General features: G+C 28.6%; 1 protein-coding gene across 2 annotated transcripts; it reads right to left on the bottom strand.

Annotated features, from left to right (window-relative positions):
* Positions 1 to 2,655: 2,655 nt before the first annotated feature.
* Positions 2,656 to 4,907, bottom strand: LOC120074091 (Glycosyl hydrolase superfamily protein). 2 transcript variants are annotated; one of them, XM_039027085.2, is made up of 4 exons: positions 4,654 to 4,810; positions 4,106 to 4,552; positions 3,519 to 3,889; positions 2,656 to 3,086 (listed from the first exon to the last, which is right to left on the bottom strand). In XM_039027085.2, exons 1-4 carry the CDS (start codon positions 4,691 to 4,693, stop codon positions 2,994 to 2,996), a joined length of 951 nt encoding a protein of 316 aa, XP_038883013.1. In that variant the 5' UTR covers positions 4,694 to 4,810; the 3' UTR covers positions 2,656 to 2,993. The 2 variants fall into 2 exon arrangements, with proteins under 2 accessions (XP_038883013.1, XP_038883012.1); XM_039027084.2 differs by having other exon boundaries at positions 3,519 to 4,552; positions 4,654 to 4,907.
* Between the last annotated feature and the right edge of the window lie 16,209 nt (positions 4,908 to 21,116).

Here is a 21,116-nt window from a genome sequence, read left to right as displayed (position 1 = left end):
TGAAATCTATGGACTAAATTCAAATAAAATTCAATAGTTAAGGATAAAATAAAAATATTTTGAAACTTAGGGACTAAATGGTCTTTTGAAACATAAGGACCAAATAGAAATTAGACCCCAAACCTAGAGACTAATAAGATATTGTTACCAAAGAAGGTTAACTTTTATGTATATATATAATATTGAATATTGGATTTTCCTATATAATATATGTAGTGGATGAATTAGAATGTCAGACCTTGAGATTATATTACAAATTGAGAAAATTTCTAGTATTATTGTAGTATCTACTACTCTCATTCATAATTTGATACGCCATTAAATGATGTATTGATTTATTATTAATTAATTTGTAGATTCTACGTTCTTGATTGATGCTATCATGACAAACAACAAATGTAAGTAGTATTAAAAATTTTCCATATTACCATAATAGGAAAATTTTCCGTATAAATTCATGCTAATTAATTACTATGCTCATGTCGGCCGTTTTGCTAGTTTTAGTTTAGTGACAATATTTTATGTTTCTAAATTATGGAGGCAAATCCCTCCCACCAAAGGAAAAAAAATCTACCAAAAAGATTTGTGGTACATATTCTATGTCACATCTCCTTAAATTGAAACATAGTCCTATATTTTAAAAGCATCACTTTTCTCTCACTAACCCTATTTTCTCTTTTCATTTATTTAAGAATTTTAATTTTGCTACAATTGTTATTTTAATTAGTTTCTCAACAGCATCATCATATATATCCATCTCTAACTTTAACTATTATTAGTGTCACATACATGCATAGTGGTGAATTGAAAACAAAGCAAAAAATATTTTGTTTAGTACAATAAAAATTATAAGAATGGGGATGAAATCTCCAAATAGTCCAAGTTAATTATCTCTAGGCTGAGCTCACTCCGACAAAGCAAAATTAATTTGTTACTTTCCCTCTAGCATGATTATGTTGAAGGGAAGAAACTTTTAAGATTTATGTAAAAATGCATAATCTCTCCTTTTCGTTATCTTGTTCAAAATAATGAAATGAGTTAAAAAAAAAAGTAGGGGAGAGAAAGTAGGTAGATTCTACCAATCTTGAATCTAAAGTCTTTTTAATAGGAGAAAAAGTATTTAAAACCTTGTCAAATCATCATTCAACCAAAAAATTTAAAATCATAGCCTCAATACTATATGGTATAGATATAGATATTATTCTAAAATTCATTCCTAACACTCACGCTTACTCGACAACTCGAAAACTAGTCAAAAACTCAAAAAATAGTCTATTATAAAGAACAAAGGAAAGTTTGAAGATATTACAAAAATTTCAACACAATATTTTTTTTTCTTTTTTTTCTTGAAAAGAGGATATTTTTACGCATGTATGTGAGAAACATATACATGAATGCATACCAATTTAAGGTTAAAGAAGTAATAACGAGACTGTTTTCTTCAAGATTTATCCGAGTTCATTCTTCTAATTTTGGAGAAAATTGGATTAATTCTTTGGGCCAAAAATTTAAGTGGATTGTAACATTATAGTCTTATATTATATTAATCAACAGAGTACTAAAATGATGGTCACAATATGACACAGCCTAATATAGAGGACCAAAAGGTCATATTTTGTAATGGCAATGACTGTATTTGACACTCACTATTTCTTCTCTCTAAAACGTACAGAAGCACATGCTGATTTGTGTTAAAAATGGGACCCCCCAAATCTGACGGAGTAATCCACTAGGATGATTCATCAGAACCCAAAAAAAAAAAAAAAAGTCTCTCATAAGGTTTTTTTTAAAAAATAAAATTATTTTTTTTAAAAATGAAGTAGACAATTGTTTTTTCATGAGCAAAAAGGGGAAAAAAAGGTTCGAATTCTATTATATGAAAACACAACGTTGTGATTCAAGAGAGAAAATGAAAACAATAATATCTTTATTGGGCATCTTTTCGTGGTGGTAAAAAATAAAAAATGGCTTTATTTTTTATTTGAGTTTTTTTTTTTTTTTGGGGTCCAATCAGTAATTAAAGGTGTGTTTTTATTTTTTTAATAAATATATTTGCAAAGAGAAGAAAAAGATGCCCAAAATGTAGCTTTGGTGACGGTTAGGGTTTGCGCAAAGGAATAAAGCGTTGGCCGACCATTTGTCTGCTCAGGATAATAAAAAGTGACCAAATTCAAACAAAGTTTTTAACTTTACACTTTAGGTGTTTTTATTTGTTTATTGATTTAATGCTTATAGTCTATACATTTTTCATCTCGAGAAATTATTTAATGTTAGATATACTAAACATAATCAACAATGACCTTATCGTCATGTTATAATATATGAGAGAATTTTTTCGAGTGACATTTTAAATTTGCATTCATCTATTATTAAAAATATAACGAAGGGTTATTAAACGAAGTTTTGATAATTTATTATTGAATGTATATATATATATATCTTTTTTAATTTAAAGAAAGAGGAAGGAAAAGTAAGTGACTTTTGAATTTGATAGAGGAACCATGTGGATTCCACGTAGTAGAGAAGAAAGAGGACATTTCCTTTCTTATCTTTTTCCATATTTATTTATTATTTCTTTACGACAAAAGATATGAGCAAAACAAGGTTGGAATATTACTAAATTAGTTTTCTGCCAGATAATTAAATATAGAAAAATAGAGAGAATTTGAATATAATATAACATAAAATAAATTGCATGGATCAATTACAAGGCCTTTTTTGGTTTTAAGTACATGAGATAGAGAGTAGAGAGAGCTATACAATGATGGAACAATTTAATTTATGTCTAATGAAGAATCAAATGAAGGCCAAATATTTTTTTTTTTATTTTACATCAAATTATTATCAACACTAATACACTAAAGTTAATCAAATGGTTGATGGGTTTTGATTTGCTTCAATAATCAAAGGGTTTAATTTGATTTTAACGTCCAAATTAATTAAGTCTTTTGAGAAAACCCTTCACCACACCCATTTAATTTAAATCAACTCTTCTAAAATGGACTTCTCGTCAGAATAATCTCCAAGCTGATCAGCAAATACACGAACATCGAATACACTAAGCTTTTATATTCCATTGATATTGTCTGTTAAAAAGAAAAAAAAACAATAAAGTTAGAAATTTTTTTATGACCATATTACAAAAGAAAAAGTTGTTTACTTTTTTTTTCCCCTTTTTTTTTCAATCTATCGTAAAAAATGCGAACCATGTTCATAATCATAACTCGAAAATGCATGCTTCCTTGAAAAATTTTTAGTACAATGAAATGTTATTGTTTGACATGAGAGATGAGATTAATTTATTAATGAATCATTTATGATGCATGTCAAATGTTGAATGGAAAGAACATCAAAGAAACTTAGTATATTTTTTAGAGTGATTCTGAAATGGTCAAAATCACTTGGAAAGAGCTTTTATTCCTTCGAAATCAATTTTAGTACTAAAAAAATGCATATAAACATGTAAAATTACGTTTTGACATGATTTAAAACGTGACAAAAGTGATTTTAATAATTACCTTGGTGGCGGAAGAAGATAGGGAGATAGAAGCAGAAGAGGTTGAAGAAGAACTCAACAAGGCAGCAAGGCCCACATTATAAGCCATAGTTCCATCAGGTTGATAAAGACCATAGTTTCTTTCAGAGGTTGGTCCAGGCTTCATATCTTCATTAAAAAGGGCAAAAAGGTAAACTTCAAGTCTCATATTTGGCCTTAAAGGAGTTCCTTCATTAGCCAATTGTCTTCTCAACAAATTCCTATTATAAATGGCTGCATTTTCAGCTGTTGCTCCAATTTCATCAAAATCTCCTTTTGATGGCCATCCTGTCTCTGAAACCCTAACTTCAATCCCATCAAACCCTAATCTTGCCATAGCAAAAATCACTGCATCTACTTGAGCATATAACATATTGTCATATTTTAGCTTAGTGGAAGGATCAACCATGTAAGACATTGGATTTAATAGAGCATAATCCAAAGATATTTTATTAGGGTTATCTTTGTATGCAAAATATGGGTATGCATTGATCCAAAAAGGTGCTTTTGTGCTTGATAAGAATTGTAAAAATTGTGTAATGTAAGTTGAGAATTGGGATTTGAAGCTACCAGCTGAAGGAGGGAAAGAATTCTCAAGAACAGCCAATGATGTTGGAGTTGAGACATGAATGTATGAGCCCAACCCTAACTGAGCCAAAGCACTATGAATGTTGATCATTGCCGGGACGAGGTTCGACATTAGGACCGTGTCGTTTCCGGTGAATATCTCGTTCCCGACGGCAATTCCGGTGATGCGAGCGGCAGGAAAGTAGGGTTTGATGTGGGTTGCTACCCATTGGAGTGCTTGTTGAGGATCCATGAGTTGGCTTAACATCTCATTTTCTATGGTTACAATTAGCTCTGTCTTGGAGTTGGCAAATGTGGCTAATATTTGAGGATTTGTGTCGTAAATTCTTACTTTTGAGATCTTAAGAGATGTTAATAACTCAAGAACTTTATCAGGTGGTGGCAAATTATCACCAACTTGCCCATAATTAATACCTAAAGATTCAATTCCTGTAAAAATAAAAAAAATAAAAAAAAAAAAAATTATTACACAAATGAAAAGAAAGACTTGAAGATTATATATATATTGATCTCCATATGTGTATATATACCTGAGAATGTGAGGGAAAATAGAAGAAAAAATTGGATCATGGCAATGAGAGAAAGAGAGAGTTAAGAAAATGTTGGTATGTTTTGAAAAGCTTTTGTGGGAATGTTTTTGTGTACAAGATTTGCATTGGGAATGTGGGTTGGGATTTGGGTGTAATAATGGGTACTATATATAAATGGGAAATTTGAAGATTTTCTTTTTAATAATTTTAAAAACTTTCTTTTGAGAATGTGTTTTGGTTGGAGTGAGGATTGTCTCTTTCCAACTCTCCCATCATCAATGGGCCAATAAAAGCCTCCCTTTCTTCATCTACAAGCAATTGAACAAATGCCCTACCCTATGCCTACCAAATCTCTCATTCTTTATTTTAATTGATGTAAATAAACCCAATACAAAATTTTCACTATTATTAAAAAAAAAAAAAAAACTTTATCAATTTTAGTAAAAGATAAGTCTTCATCAATTACATCATATAATTTCACCTTCTTTGTCTTGATTGGATTTCATTTTCCCTCCTAATATTTTTATTATTTTTACAAATTGGACATAATGTAGTATTATGTAATGACACTTCTTGGTTGTCTAGCTATTTCTTCTTTTCTTTTTTTTTTTTTTAAAAAAAGAAAGCTTTGATCAGAGGAGGAAAAAAGAGAACAAAAATCTTGTTTTGGAAGATACAAAGAGAGACAGTATCTTAAAAACTAAACAAAAGCATATATATTTATTTACATAAATTTGTGGAAATGATTCAATCTCCATAAAGAAGAGAGATTGTGTAATATTTGATTATTAAAATCATAGTGCACCTCATGACTATAGTTGACTTCCTTTAATGTTTGATTACATTTTAAATTTATTGAGTTGTTGTCATGATGTGCATGGCCATCACATGGAAAAGGAATAGTGGAGAGAGGGACTTGAGATCCTTTGATATTTATGAAAGTGATACATATATCTTAATTGTGACATCAAAATAACTATTTCTATATTACACATGAAATTTGGTATATGTACATTATAATTATTTATGTATATATACATATATATAGTTCGAGTGTTCATACAATAATATTAAATTTATCACGTTCATAAACTTAATTTTTTTGAATAAATCGATGATTTATCATTTCAAAAGACACCAACTAAGTTAACGGTTTGGTTAATCTCCCAAGTTTGAATCCAAAATACCAATTTGGTCCAAGGTAAAGCAAAATTAAAATAGTAATTGAGGGATAATGCATATAAAATTATGGACAAAGGAGAGGCCACTATTGGAACAAAAGAAGCCATCTTTTTGTACACGTAAATTAAGGACAAAAGAAGGATTTAATTAATTAAGATCATACGATACGCTACACTCATTAATTAAGTTATTTAGTAGGACTAATAGGGATTAAAAACAAATTAAGATGATGCAGTCATTGAACTAAGAAGAGCATAATTAATGATTTGATGAGCAAAGAATTAAAATTTAATTAAATTAACCAAAAGGTAGAATAAGGCAAAGAAAGTGGGATTCATGCAAATGGGTCAAATTTTAATTTTAATAGATAAAAAGATGGTTGGAAATGGATGCTTTTTACAATTACAATACAAAAACAAACGTTTTTATTATTTATTTATTTTTCATTTCATTAAATAATTAATTAGTTGGTGGCCATATATTTGAAGGATGAGTGTTTTTAGAAAGTAATAAGCTTTTAATTAGCTTTGGATATTTGGATAAGGATGTGGAAATTACAACAGAAAACGGATGTGTAAAGTCCTCCAATTCTTTTTTTTCTTATGACTTTGTTTGGTATATATCTTGATTCCATTGGAATAATACATAAATTAAACCTTTCAATTTCATAGGGTCAAATAAAGTAGGCTCGTTTTATTTGTCATGTGTAGAATTAGATTTTCTCCGTATTAAATACCACCTTTATGTAAGAAATTTTGTTATGGTAATGTATAAGAACCCTAATCCAGTTGTTAAATTTTATTTAAGATATTCAATTTGAAGTTATATTAACCTTAACGAAGGAAACTCTTATATTTTATGATCTTAGTAAAAAAGAGTAGTTTTGAAACTATTTAGGAAAAAGAACATGCTTTTCCTAGAGAGTTTTGAATGGTATGTATTTTAATTTTTTTTTTTTTTAAGAACAATATTTTTATAATAAGTCTTTTTTCTTTTTCTGCCAAGATTATTATTTTTTTCTTTTGTGTAAAGGTTTTGTACAAATCTATGAGTTATTATTTTAAATATTTTTGACAGAATTGTGTTGAAGGTGTTAAGATTAAGAAAATGTAGGGTGAAAAATGAGGTCCCCAGGAACAGTACTGTCCTTGGCGAAGCACTTTTACTTGCAATTTGGCCTGCAAAGAAAAGATACACAAAAAGTGATTTTTCTTGTTGATATAATTGGGGTAAAGTTACATATATGGTGCAAATTTAAATTGACCCATTCCCATCCAACTGATCTAGTTGCTTCAACTAGATAGAGAAAGATAAAGTGCCACTCTCAATTCTTTTTATTCTTTATTATATAATATAAGGACCAAAGTTTTTAAACAATTAACATAATTAAAAGGAGATTTAATCTTATGTAGTCAATTTGAGTATAATCAACTTAATGAAGAAGATATCAATTAAAATTATATCTGATCAATCTCTCCTGTTTCATAATTGCTGTCTAAAAACAACTCTTATGTTATAAATATACAAACAAATAAGTAACAATGCACCATATTTAAGACCATCTAATATTTTTACTAAAAATGTTAAATGGTAAGTTTAGTGTATGAACTTCTAGGTTTTGTGTGTTTATTTGAATTTGATCGGTAAACTTTAAAAAATGTGAGTGGACCTAATTTTTGTTTGTCTAATTTTTTCTAGGCTTTAACAAGTGTCGTGTCTAATAGATCAATTTTTGAAATTTTTGAATAAGTCAGTGACCCATTTGACACAAAATTGAAACTCTAGTCATACCTAGTTATTCGACATTTTAAAAAATTTATAGATCAAAATAGATGTAAACTTAAAAGTTCATAAATTAAAATTGTAATTTAAAAGGAAAAAAGAAGCCAATACTTAGTATAATTTATGATGTGGAGAAGGGTATTAAAATAGACAAAATAAATATATAGAAAGTAATAAAATATATAAAATTACCATGCACAATAGGTTGAATAAAAGTATAGGTATTTCTTAAATTACGTTTAAAAAAGTTGTTATTTGAGATAATTTCTCTTAAAAAGAATGAGAGGCTTAGTTGGAAATGATAAGTTTTAGGGAAGAAATCTAGTTGGATGTGGTAAAGAGTAAACAATGATAGAGAAAGAAGAAGTAACTAAATTGGTAATTAAGTTACACATCACAAACAAGAGGCTTTATTTAGCCCTTTTTTTTCTCCCTCTCTAAAACAACACATTCAAGAAACAAAGGTTTTCCCAAACTAGGGTCTAACAAAAGCACTTAATTCACTTCATAAATTAATCACCCTTATCTAATTAACCACTTAAAGTTTCAAGTCTTATTAATGCAAGCTAAGTAGTGAATATTTTCTCTCCCCTTTTTATGTTAATAATAATAAGAAATAAGCTAAAATCAAGATTAGACATGCACTCTTAAATTCTTTGGAGATTAGAGTTCTTCTTCATACCTTACATTTGTTATATTAAGATAATATATAAATAAATAACACCTACGTATAATTAAGTTCATACATAAAAAAGGATGAGTAAAGAATTAATCAAAATGTATCGAATCCATCATAATTCTATAATTAAGTTTTAAATTTAAATTTTTGATTTCAGCAATAAGTAGCTGGTATATTTTTGCCTCTGATTATTTATGACATATCAACAAGCGAATGGACCCATAGTTTAACTTTGTGAAAAGTAATCAATTGTATAAACTCTCCCTTCTTATCTATGATTCAAAAGAGGAGAGAAAGAGAGAGAGAGAGATTTAAATGTTGATAAAGGAGATTTTATTTTATTTTTACAAGGAGCATTCTCTTTATTAGCCAAAAAGCAATTTTTTGTGTGAAAAAGATGAAGTTAACATTTGAAAATCTAAAGCTTGACATTTAGAAAGTTAACAACATGCATGCATGCAAATGAAGAATAGACATTTCACATGTCTTTGTAGCAGCCCCCCAATGACAATGTGAATGCTAATTTTCCTTTTTTTTTAACAAACTAAATAAATTTATATACAATACTATTGCCTCTACTAATTAAACCTTTATTGTTGTCTCTTTATTATTATTATTATTATTATTATTTATTTCCACAATTAAAGCCTACATTTATTTCAAAGGGAAAAAAATAAAAAATAAAAGCCCACAAAGTTTTATCCAAAGTTTCCATATTTGGGTTTAGAAAGTAGTGAAAGTGTGGGAAGAGAAAATTTGTCTAATTATTTTAGGGGTTTAGGTATATGATGATAAGATAAGCTAATGTTAAAGGAGGATATGAAAAGCAAGATTGGTTATTTTAGCCAATAAAGTTTTTTTTTTCTTTCTTTCTTTTTTTTTTTTTTTAATTAAATTTATATTGTGGGTTTTTGTTGATAAGAATACAACCTCCCAACTTCCGTTACTATTTTCTAAAGTTGCCACGTGGGCTCCATGTCATTGGGCCTGATTTTTGGGGCCCAATTAAATTCTAATTAAGAAAAGGTTCGAGGAATAGGATGTAGGATTTATGATTTAATAATATACAAAAGGAGGTTGATTTTGTCACAAAAGAAAAAAGTAAGATTTAATTTGTTAGAATTGAAAATCAAAGGTCAATTTTGACGGTAGCTAAAGAAGGCCACTTTTCTTTTTTACACGTGGGAGTCGAACTTTTGACCTCATACTTAATATTATATTATATCAATTATTGTTTGATCTACGTATAAACTCACACATCAATTTTATTTATATGTAAAAAAGTGTACTTAGTTCAACGGTAATTGACATGGTCTTCCACTTTATAAACTGAAAGTTCGATCCCACATTTCCATAGTTTGTACTAAATGAAACTTTATTTATATAAATAATTTAGAAATGAATCTCATACATCAATTAATTGTCAATTTCAACTTTTTGTTAAGAAAATGATAACGTAATTAAGTCCATAGTTGTATCTTTCATATAATTTTCTAGATGTTTGGTAATGGCTTTAAAAATAATGAACTATTAATTTTTCACTTTTGAAAAATGAAAAATGTAGATTTCATTTGGTAACCATTAGGTTTTTAGTTTTTAAAAAATAAGTCTATTTTCTCTAGATTTTCTTACAATGATTTTCATCTTTCTTGGGTAAAAGAGTTGAATTCTTCGTTAAATTAAAAAAAATTAAAAATTATTATAATTATTTTTTCAATTTATGTCTGATTTTTGAAAACATGGGCGAAAATCAAATTTAATGATTACCAAACACATGGTCATAGCTATTTGATAACTTTTTGAATCATTTTTTTTTTTTTTTTTAAATCTTCAAAGCTACATAAATCTTTTTCTAAGATAGTTGTTGGAATAATATGATGTATAAAATGTTGGGAATGACCTAAACTCGCAGTTCGTAAGCGTTGTTAATATATTCTATTTATCAACAAAAATGTTGTTGAGTTTTTATTCAATAAATTACTATTGATATTGCATCATTCTCTGAAAATCCAATAAATGAATCTATAACATGAATACTTTAACTTTATGTGGTGACATAAAAATGGATCAAGTTTTAGTATGTAAATGGTTTATAAGTATACGGATGAGATTGGGTACCTCATCCTAGTGACACTATTGGATGCGGCCCATTCTGCATATTGATACAAATGAAGTGATCCAAAACTCATTCATGTAGAGACACCTGAGTAGGGGCATCCTATGTAATGAGCTTGCATAAGACCGGACCTCTAAATAGTCATTTTTCTTTATAACAATCGTTTACTGTTAAAACTGACTATCTCAAACTGAATGACCTAGGGTAACTCAATCTTAATCCGGAGCTAAATATGAACTTCTGTTTATTCGGGATTATCCTTTGATCTGCATAGGTGAGAGTAGTCCAATAACACTGCTCAATAAGTCTCCCATTTTGGAGATAAGATCAGATAAATAGCTGGAGACACAACCTTACAATATGGAATTCACTCCTACCCGATTTAGGATTAGCAGATGGGTTGTTCTCTTAAGTGTTGATGTCTTATCTTGAACAATGGGGCCCCACCCTTTCTTGAAAGAGAGGGTTATGATTTATAAATTGGACTATAAATCAAATATTCCATGGGGGATCAGTGGGAGCTTAGGAGTAATATGTATTTACAGGGGTAAAACAGTAATCGTTGACCCAGCTGTAAATACGAACAACCTATGAAGGATTGACTTACCGATTATAGTTAAAATTGATAGAAATATATCTACATTGAGGAGAGTGCAGCTATCGAGTTATAATGTAATGTCTTGGTAGTTAACAAATAGTGACTAATTTGGTTTAAAGAGTTTAACCAATTAATTACAAGTCATTGGAGCTCATGATCTGTAGGTCCATAAGGTCCCTCTACTAGCTCGTAATTTGGATTAGTAAATTGAGTAATCTTGATAAGATTTGAGATTAGGGTTTTAGAATTCGAAATGTTCAAACTCTATTAGGGTTTCTATTTATTATATTCGATACAATTAAAAGTTTAATTTTATCGAAATTAAACGAAATTGGAGAAATAATAAATGTTTAAATATGATTTAAATATTAATTAAATTAATTTCATTTTGATGAAATTGGTTTTTATTAATTTAATATTAGATATTAAATTATTTTTAATTAAAAGGTTTAATTAATTAATTAATTAGTTTTATTTAAAGATTAATTAATTGAATTAATTCTATAAAATTAATAAATAAAATTAAATAAGTTTAATTTACGAAATTTGTTTTTTGAAAAATATTTTATGAAAATCAATTTGAAAATGGTTTTCAAAGTGGAGTTTTCCAAAATGTTGGAAATCTCAATTATGCAATTAACTACCTTATTCATTTCTCCATTTTCTCAATCAAGTAGGAGTTGTCCTTTATGCAAACTATGTATTTGCATGGTCTAAGCTCTATAAATTGAAATGATGAGATGAATTATGATCCATGCTCATTAAGAACTTCAATTGAAACTCTACAGAAATCACCAATCCCTCTTCATATCTTATATACTTCCAGCTCAATTTAGTGTTTCCACCACATTATCCTTGCAAGAGAATAGTAGAGAAGATCTTGGTGGTTATCTACTTGAAGATTGAAGCTCTTTCACGTGGATTTCAACTGGATTTGAAGAGGATACTTCAAAAGTATTGTGTTCAGTAAACACTCTTCTGTAAAGATGACTTTGAAGCATGTTTAAACTCAAATTAAATATGATTAGGGTGCTTATTGATTCTGCTTTTCCTTCGCTGCAGGTTAATATACTCTAACAATTAGTATTAGAGTTGCAATTAGGATGTAATTGAAGAAAGAAGTGAAGAAGGTCAAAGCAGCAGGAACTAGAAATTCAAGTTTCTTCCAGATACTTGATGCTCGATAGGATACTCGATGGCATTCTCAATGAAATTTCATGAAATACTTTATGCACAATGCTATACTCGATGGTACTAGATGCATTTACTCGATGATATTTCATGAAATACTCAATGCTCGATACCATACTCGATGGATTTACTCGATGATATTTCATGAAATACTCGATACTCGATGTTAGTGTTGGGTTTTATGTTCTAAAACTCGTAGTTTGTAAAAAATAGAACTTATTCTAAAAATTCAATAATGTGTTATTGAATAGATGTTTTTCTTATTAGAAATCCAATAAATCTGAAAGTCCTTTGACTATTACATGAGTACTTGAACTTTATGTGGAGATATAAAGGTGGATCAGGTTCGAGTAAATAGTCAAAATGATCTATAGTATATGAATAAGGTTGGGTACCTTATTCTGATAACACTATTGGATACAGTCTGCTCTGTAGTTGTTACAAAGAGTTGTAAAGTGCTACAAGTAAAGTGATCCTAATTCGTTCATGTTGGGACATGAGGAGTGGGGGTGTCCTTGTGCAAAAGAGTTTATACAAGATCAGACAACGAAATTAGTCACTATTAATATATAACGCTGTTTATTGTTTAGACTGACTATTTCAAAGTGATGACCTAGGTAACTTGACCTTAATCCTGAGCTAACTATGAACTTCTGTTTATTTGAAATTATCCTTAGATTTGCATAGGTGAGGGTTGGCTCAATAGCGCCAGCTCAATAATCTCCCATTTCAGGGATAAGAATGGATAGATAGCTGGGGACATAGGGTGCAAGACGGAATTCACTTCTACCCGCTTTTATGGATAGTAGAGAGGTTGTTCTCTTAAGTGTTGATTCTGGATCTTGAACAAGGGGTCCCGCTCTCTCATTGGCCTAAGAGGGATTCATTTTTGTTGATTGGATACAACAATTGTTCATTAGGGGATCGGTGGGGACTTAAGGAACAAAAGGTAATTTTTGGGATAAAATATGTTTTTTTGACCCAACCGTTATTACGAACAACCTGTGATGGGTTGACTTACTAATCATGGTTATATCAAATGGACATAATATATCTACCGTGAGGGGAGTTCAACTATGAGCTTTAGTGGAGTGACCCATTAGTTAATAAATGGGGGTTAGATCGGTCTAATGAGTTTAGCCGATTAATCTCGGATTGTTGGAGCCATGATCTGTAGGTCCACGAGGTCCCCCTACTAGCTCGAAATTGGATTAGCTCTAGAGTAGAGTGATAAGTTAATTTGAAACATTCAAATTAAAATCAAACGGGATTGGAGAATATATATTTAAATATGATTTAAATATATGAAGATGGAGTTATGTAAAATTAATTTAATATTGGATATTAAATTAATTAGAATTATTTAAATTATTTAAATAATTATTTATTAAAAAATTGATTTGTAAAATTAATAAATTTTGATTTTAGAAATCAAATGTGATTTTAAAATCAATTTTGGATTATGAAAATAGAAAATACACAAAAGAAAAAAATAGGATTTCTCAAACTTCATCTTCAAGTAGCTTACAAACAACCCACCATCTTCAAGCTTCATTTACTCCAAGCATGAGCTGCATCTCATCCAGCAAATCCCTTTGCATAATGGTCTGCAATATATTTAAGAGATTGAAGTGATTTTGGAGCGATGCAACCAATAGAATTTTAACTGAAGATTCATGTGAAGAAGGTGTTCTTCCTTTGGGTTGCTGCTGTGAGCATTCTCCAAGTCCCCTTTGATTTCAGCTTATTTTGAGTCCCACAACTCAATCTAGAGTACCAAGAGAATAGTAAAGAAGATCTTGTGGTGGTCTGCATAAATATTTGGAGGAATTAGCAGCTGAAAATCAAGATTTCAAAACTTTTTCAAAGGTATATCTTGAAACCCATTAAATTCTGCTTGAGCATGCTTTCATTTGTACCAAAATTAATCAATTAGAGTGCTTATCGATCCTCGTCACTTCCGCTGTATGCTGCTACCATCCAGCAATTAGATGCCTTACTTGATTGTCGATGTCGTCTACTCGATGGTATTTTTGTGAAATATTTGATGTGCGATGATGCTCAATGTCATACCCGATGCATACTAGCATACTTGATGCTGATTGCTTGCTGATACTCGATGAGTTTTGTATGGTTTAAGGCGGTTCGAGCGGTCCAGAAGTTTTGAAGCTGGTTTTGCTGTTTTATGTAATAGTTAGGCTTTTATTTGCTTTAGAATGCCAAAACTAAAAACCATATCAGTTTTATGTTTAATTAGTTATGCATTTGATATATGTTATAATTAGATATTTTTGTATATGCATAAAGTATGCCATGTAGAATTAAAAATTCTACCACAGGAAGCATGTTACATGCATTGAAGTATGTTATAAAATTATTATAGTATATAGTATGCATGTATAGGGTTTTAATAGTTTTAATGTAAAGGTTATATTAAAAGTTGAATGCCTTTGATGTATGTTGTGGATGTTTATCATGTCTATTTTTGTAATTTATTATAAAAATGATTTAGACATTAAAATCCATAACAAAGATAAAAAGGCATGCTCACTTAGGTTAACAACTTATTTTAATAGTTAAAATATGTCGTTATCTTATAAAATTTGGTAACAAACTTAATCAGTTCACAATCCTGTCTAAGGCTAGGGGTACTTAAGTTAACGATTTACATAACACCTCCTACCTCGGGATTATGACTGAAATAACGAGAATTGATAACCAGTTTTATGAGCATCGTGAGCGGTGTGAGGTATAAAGCTAGTTTTAACCTAGACATCGTAGGTTAAATCCAAATATAAACGTTATACTTGGATGATAAACACATAAACTTAGGTTGTTAAAATTTAGTCGTAACAAACCCAAGTTAAAGAATACCCAAACTTTTTAGAACACTTTAGTAGGAGATTAACAATATATATGATATATCGTTTTTAGCTCTCACGTCCTCAAGAGTTCACACTGTGAGATAAATGCTCGGCTTCATGTCGATTTTACCTCGACTGCTCCATTCGTAAAGTGTTTGCATGGGTCAATACAAGTTGAATGAGGGAAGTAATTCATAGTAAGTGGGTGAAGGAAATGTGTCAATATATCCTACGGTCTCCTCCATTAGTTTGAATCGTGAGATTCCTATGTTGCGCTTGCTTTCGTTTTTAGGTGGCACTAACTAGTCGTTAACAGCAACGATCCCTTCGGAAGGTTGTAATATAGGATTCAGAACAACCCAAGCATCAGAAATGAATAGGATCTTATAGTTCCGTCTTGCACATTGTCTTCCAATTCGAGGGCATGTTCATACCATTCTATAGGATCTGAAAATTATGGGTCACACTTACAGAATTACTAAGTGTTAGAAAGTTCCTGACCGAAAAATGGTAGTTAAATAACTATCGGAATATGAGTTATTCTGGAGACAGTATTAGTAAAAAATGTCTTGCTTTAGTGAAGGAATCTTTAACTGCCTCAGGTAGCACTTATTCTAAATCACTTTAGTATCGTTGCAAATAAATAAAGATTTATGGGTACTTTATTAAGTTTTTGCTAAAAAATTGGATTTAGATTCATTTTAATAATAGAATTTGTTTATTTTTCAGCATGTCAAACTCAATCATATAACTTCTAGCTTCTGACAAGTTTAACGGAGAGGGTTATTCCAACTGGAAATCAAATTTAAATACGATGTTAGTAGTTGATGATTTGAAGTTTGTATTAACGAAGGAATGTTTTCCTACTCCCAGTTCAACGGCAAATCGAAGTGTCCGGGATGTGTATGATAGGTGTGTGGGCGAAGGAAAAGGCTAGGGCCTATATCTTAGCGAGCATATCTGATGTGCTCAACAAGAAACATGATCCTATGCCCATAGCCCGTGAAATTATGGCGTCATTACAGGATATGTTCAGGTAACCTTCATCTTCTATTCGTCATGAGGCTATAAAATATGTTTATAACTCGAGAATGAAAGATGGAACCAATGTCTGGGAACATATCCTAGACATGATGGTTCATTTTAATGTCGCTGAAGCTCACGGGGCTATTATAGATGAAACTAGTATGATATTAGAGTCTCTTCTGAAGAGCTACCTAACTTTTCGTATGAATGCCGTTATGAATAAGATAACTTACAACTTGACTACTTTACTGAACAAACTACAGATTTATTAGTCTATGATGAAATTAAAAGAGAGTGAAGCAAATGTTGTTTCACATCAAAAGAAATTTCTAAAAGGTTCTTCGTCAGGAACGAAACCCACTGACAAAAAGAAGTCTGTTTCGTCTTCATCTAAAGATAAAAGTGTGCAGATGAAGAAAATGGGTAAAGAGAATAAACAACCCACTGTAAAGAAAAACAAGGCTCACAAAAGAAAATGTTTCCATTGTGGAGAAGACGAGTACTGGAAATGGAACTGCCCAAAGTATTTAGTTGAGAAGAAAGCGGATAAGGCAAACCAAGGTAAATTAGATTTACTTGTTTTTTAAACATGTTTAGTGGAAAATTCTCACTTAAACTGGATATTAGATTTAGAAGCCGCTAACCATGTATTCTTGGAAACAACTCTCAGAGTATGAAATGACTTTCGGGGGGGGGGGGGGGGGGAGAGAAGAGAAGTCATTTTAGCAAAAGTAATGAGAGATGTCAAGTTTTTTTTAGAGATTCTTTTATCTTGTTAAGAAATGTGTATTATGTACCAAAGATGAAAAAAACTTAATCTCCATTTCTTGTTTACTTGAAAATATGTATAAAGTGTCTTTTGAAAATATGTATAATGTGTATTATGTACCTAAGTCTTAGATACTTGTTGTCCATCTCTATTCAACTCAAGATTAAAATAAAGAAAGGGAGGAAATGAAAACCCTTCAAATTAGAATGTGTGATGCTCCAAATGAAAATGAAATATTAAATAACTAATTGTGTGGTTAATTTTTTGACAAATTCAAACAGGACTCATCAAATCGAAAGAGAAGCTCTAAATTTAATATTTTTGACGACTCGACAAATCGAAACTATAAGTTTTAACATTTTTGAAATGGGCCGTAGTTGGGCCTTACGATGGAATGGATCCACAATCCACTGTAGTCCGTAGGCGTCGGCAGGTAAATAAGCAGTGATGACGTGTAAAATTATTGTCCTTTTATTTTATTATTTGGATTTCCATTTCCATTTATTTTCAAATAATAAGGAAAAAGAAACGTGGCATTGACACTGACGACACGTTATATCGTTTCGCTTGCATTTATAACTTCGAATATTTTATGACCACGCGCCACTAATATTGGTTTTTATTTAATTTTTGATATGACAGATCTCCCTCTAAAATTTCGTCCTTCAACTTTCATTAAAAAAAACAATTTAATGCTTGACTCCAACAATTTAGTCTTTTATATTTTAAATTTTGTATTGAATTAGTTCTTAAATTTTAATATATAAGAATTTAATCTTTATCTTTAAATTTTATAACAATTTAGTCTGTAAAAACTAATGTTAAAATCTAATGAGATTTTTACATAAATAAACCAATAAACTATTTAGAGACTTAATATTTTTATAAAATACTAAGTTTACATTACAAAATTAAAAATAATAACCTTCAATTTCTATATTATTGACTAAATTGTTACATATTAAAGTTTTAGAGATTAAGTTATTGCAAAATTAAAATATAAAAACTAAATTGGTATAAACTAAAGTTCAAAGACTAATTACTTTTATGAAAGTTTAGGTACCAAAAATATTTTTTTAACCAAGTCTATATCTTTTATATTATGCATTAACCAGTTAAAATATACTGGGCTCAAAAACCGGTTAAAGCATACTGACCTCCCCTTGCAAAAGAAATAATAATAATAATAATAATAATAATAATAATAATAAATACGATATCATTTGTTAACCATTAATTTTTTTTCTTGTTTTTGAAAATTAAACCTATTTCATCTACATTTCTTACACTGATTTATATATTTTTTAAATATAATTGTTGAATTCTTAGTCAAATTCCAAAAAACAAAGATAACTTTTTGAAAGCTATTTTTATTAGTTCTCAAAATTTGGCTTTATTTTTTAGACCTTTGATGAAAAGTAAATAACAAAGGAAGAAATTTGAAGACAAAAGTAGTATTCATAGACTTAATTTTAAAAAATAAAAATAAAAAACAAAATGATTACCAAATGAAATCTAAGTAAATAAATAAATGACATATATCAATCTCTTCGGTCAATGGCCCCCAATATTAATCAAAAATCATATTCACAACATAACAAATGTGAAACTAGTTGACATTCGATAAAATAAGTTTAGTTCAACTATGAATATATTAAAATCCATGAAAAACTAAGGCTTCTTTTGATAACCATTTTGTTTTTTATTTTTCTTTTTGAAAATTAAGACTATGGAGACTACTTCCTGGTTTAAAAAACCAAGTCAAAGTTTGAGAACTGAAAAATAGTTTTCAAAAAGTTGTCTTTGTTTTTTGAAATTTGGCTAAGAATTCAACCATTGTACCTAAGAAATAAGCAAATCATACTAAGAAATGTGGATGATATAGACTTAATTTTTAAAAGTAAAAACAAAAAACAAAATGATTATCAAACAAAGCCTAAATATTTATATTTTACATTGTGCGAATGTCCCAAAACATTAATAATGTTACATTTAATCATAACATAGATAATAAGTTTTTGTTTTTGAATTTTATTATCATTTTTTTCTTTTTAGAATTAATTATTTTCATTTAACTATTAAGCACAGTCACAATTAAGCAAAAATTGTCATAAATTTTCAAAATACACTTTTTTATATAAAAGAAATGTATCTTTTCTACTTTTACAACACATTTTTTTCTCTCTTTAATTTAATTTGTCTCTCTGTGTCATGAAAATTCATTTTTCATGTGATGAGATTTTGTTTTCGGGCCAAGTTAATTTAGTTAAAGTAGACAGCGAGAATGTCAATAAATTATAAGGTGAACTATTTATTATTGTTATTTTTAACTAAACTATGTTTCCTTTGATTCAATTAGTGTGGAGATTACATTTGATGATTTGTTTAGATTGACTTAGAAAAAATAATAATAAACGTTTATTATTAAGGACATATTTGGATTGTTAATATTGTTTCATATACATAAATATTAAATATTTGGGATTTGAATGTCTGAATTTTAAATATTTAGAATAATTAACATATGTTTAGATATGCATGATGATTAATGTTTAAAAGTTAAATTTATGTATTCAATTTACCAATTTTATATATAAAAATCAAAATGAAATAATTACTTAATTAAATACAAGATCAATTATTGTAGTCGTCAAATAAATTTGCATTATTTAATCAATAAAAATAAAAATAAAAATAAATGAATACTTTTATATTAAACCCTTATTAAACCTAATTAATTAATTAAAATTAATTATTAAAAACAATTAAATTATTATAAATTAATTAGAATATTGATAACAACCATAATAATAATAATTTATATTAAATAGTTAAGATTGCATAAAATATTAATGGTAAAAATATTAATTGAAATTCATTCAGTCTAATTAATATATCTATATTTAATAATTAATTAAAATTGATAATAACAAATAATTGATATTAATTTATTAATTAATTAACCTAAATTTTTATTGATCATCTCCCGACAAAAAAATCATTCATTTTCTTCAAGGTATTAAAAATTGTATCTGAAGTTTTCTGAATGATAATATTCTGAATTTTAAAAACTGAAATTTTATGAAATATATAACAATATCTCTCTGAAGTCACATGAAAAAATCTCTAAACAAACGGGCCAGAATTCCTTGTGTAATATCTTTTTCCCTGACATTATTGTTATACTGAAATTGGGACAAGTACTTCAAAAACAAAAGGAATAGTTCAAAAATTAAATTGAATGATATATAAATAACATTATTTTCGAGAAAGGTTGAAAACTGTATGCTTATTATTATTATTATTATTATTATTTTGGGTTCACTATTTGTTTGTTTCCTTCTTTTTTTAATTTCTTCACGTACTGACGTTTGAAAGTGAAATACATTAATGACATCTCGGTTTTGTATTTCAAAATTAAATTTGGTTATCAACCAAATTAATCAATTTCTGTCCTTGCATTCTCAATCACAAATTTCTACAAATTTCATTTTATCATAGTTGTATACAGTAAATATTTTTTGGTAGATACGAAATTTTTAGCTGAAGAAGTAAAAAAACCCAAAAGAACTTTAATTTTGACTTAATTATACAATAACTCATTTGAACATGCTCAAATGAAAAATGACATACAAAACTTAAGTTTTATAATCTTTTGTCCAAGTAAAATTACGGAATTACGCTATTCTACTATATGCATATTATTATTCAACTCTCACTCTTGTTAGTCATTAATTTTTTTTGTTTTGTTTTTTTGTTTTTGTTTTTGTTTTTGTTTTTTTTTTAATATTTTGTGAGTAGTGAGAGCAAGTATTGAGTAACAAGTTATGAGTAATGAGAATTCAGGAAGAAAAAAAAAAGAAGAAAGAAGAAGGAAAATTACATCAACGATTTAAAAAAAGAGAAAGAAAATTAAAGAAAATTCAAGGGAATAACGATAATTGAATATTCCATAATTTCACTCATGACAGGCACAAATAAAAGGTTATAAGAAAGTAAGCAACATAGCATTTGAGCAGTGTGAAAATGGTCATCCATATCCAAAAAAGAAAAAAAAAACAACAATAACAATAATATATGCCAAAAGAAAAATACTTCTAATTAAAATTCCCAATAAAAAAATGAAGAATATTACATGGATATTGGGAAAAGAAAAATGATGTATAATTAAGTAGATATAAGAAAGAAAAATGTAAATGGTAAGATGAGAGTATTAAATTAAAGAAAAAAGAAAAAAAGAAAAAAAGGAAAAGGCT

The sequence above is a fragment of the Benincasa hispida genome, chromosome 3, assembly GCF_027475165.1.
Source record: "Benincasa hispida cultivar pf3 chromosome 3, pf3_genome.v1.1, whole genome shotgun sequence".
In the NCBI taxonomy this organism is placed as follows: Eukaryota; Viridiplantae; Streptophyta; class Magnoliopsida; order Cucurbitales; family Cucurbitaceae; genus Benincasa; species Benincasa hispida.
This window is presented reverse-complemented; position numbering and strand designations above follow the sequence as displayed.

What these genes read in the sequence shown, in the direction of transcription:
- LOC120074091 (XM_039027084.2), bottom strand. Translation starts at nt 4,693, where the DNA reads ATGATCCAATTTTTTCTTCTATTTTCCCTCACATTCTCAG. An exon ending in ATTTTCCCTCACATTCTCAG is followed by an intron (nt 4,553 to 4,653) that starts GTATATATACAC and finishes TTATTTTTACAG; the next exon opens with GAATTGAATCTTTAGGTATT. An exon ending in TATCTTCTTCCGCCACCAAG is followed by an intron (nt 3,087 to 3,518) that starts GTAATTATTAAA and finishes TCTTTTTAACAG; the next exon opens with ACAATATCAATGGAATATAA.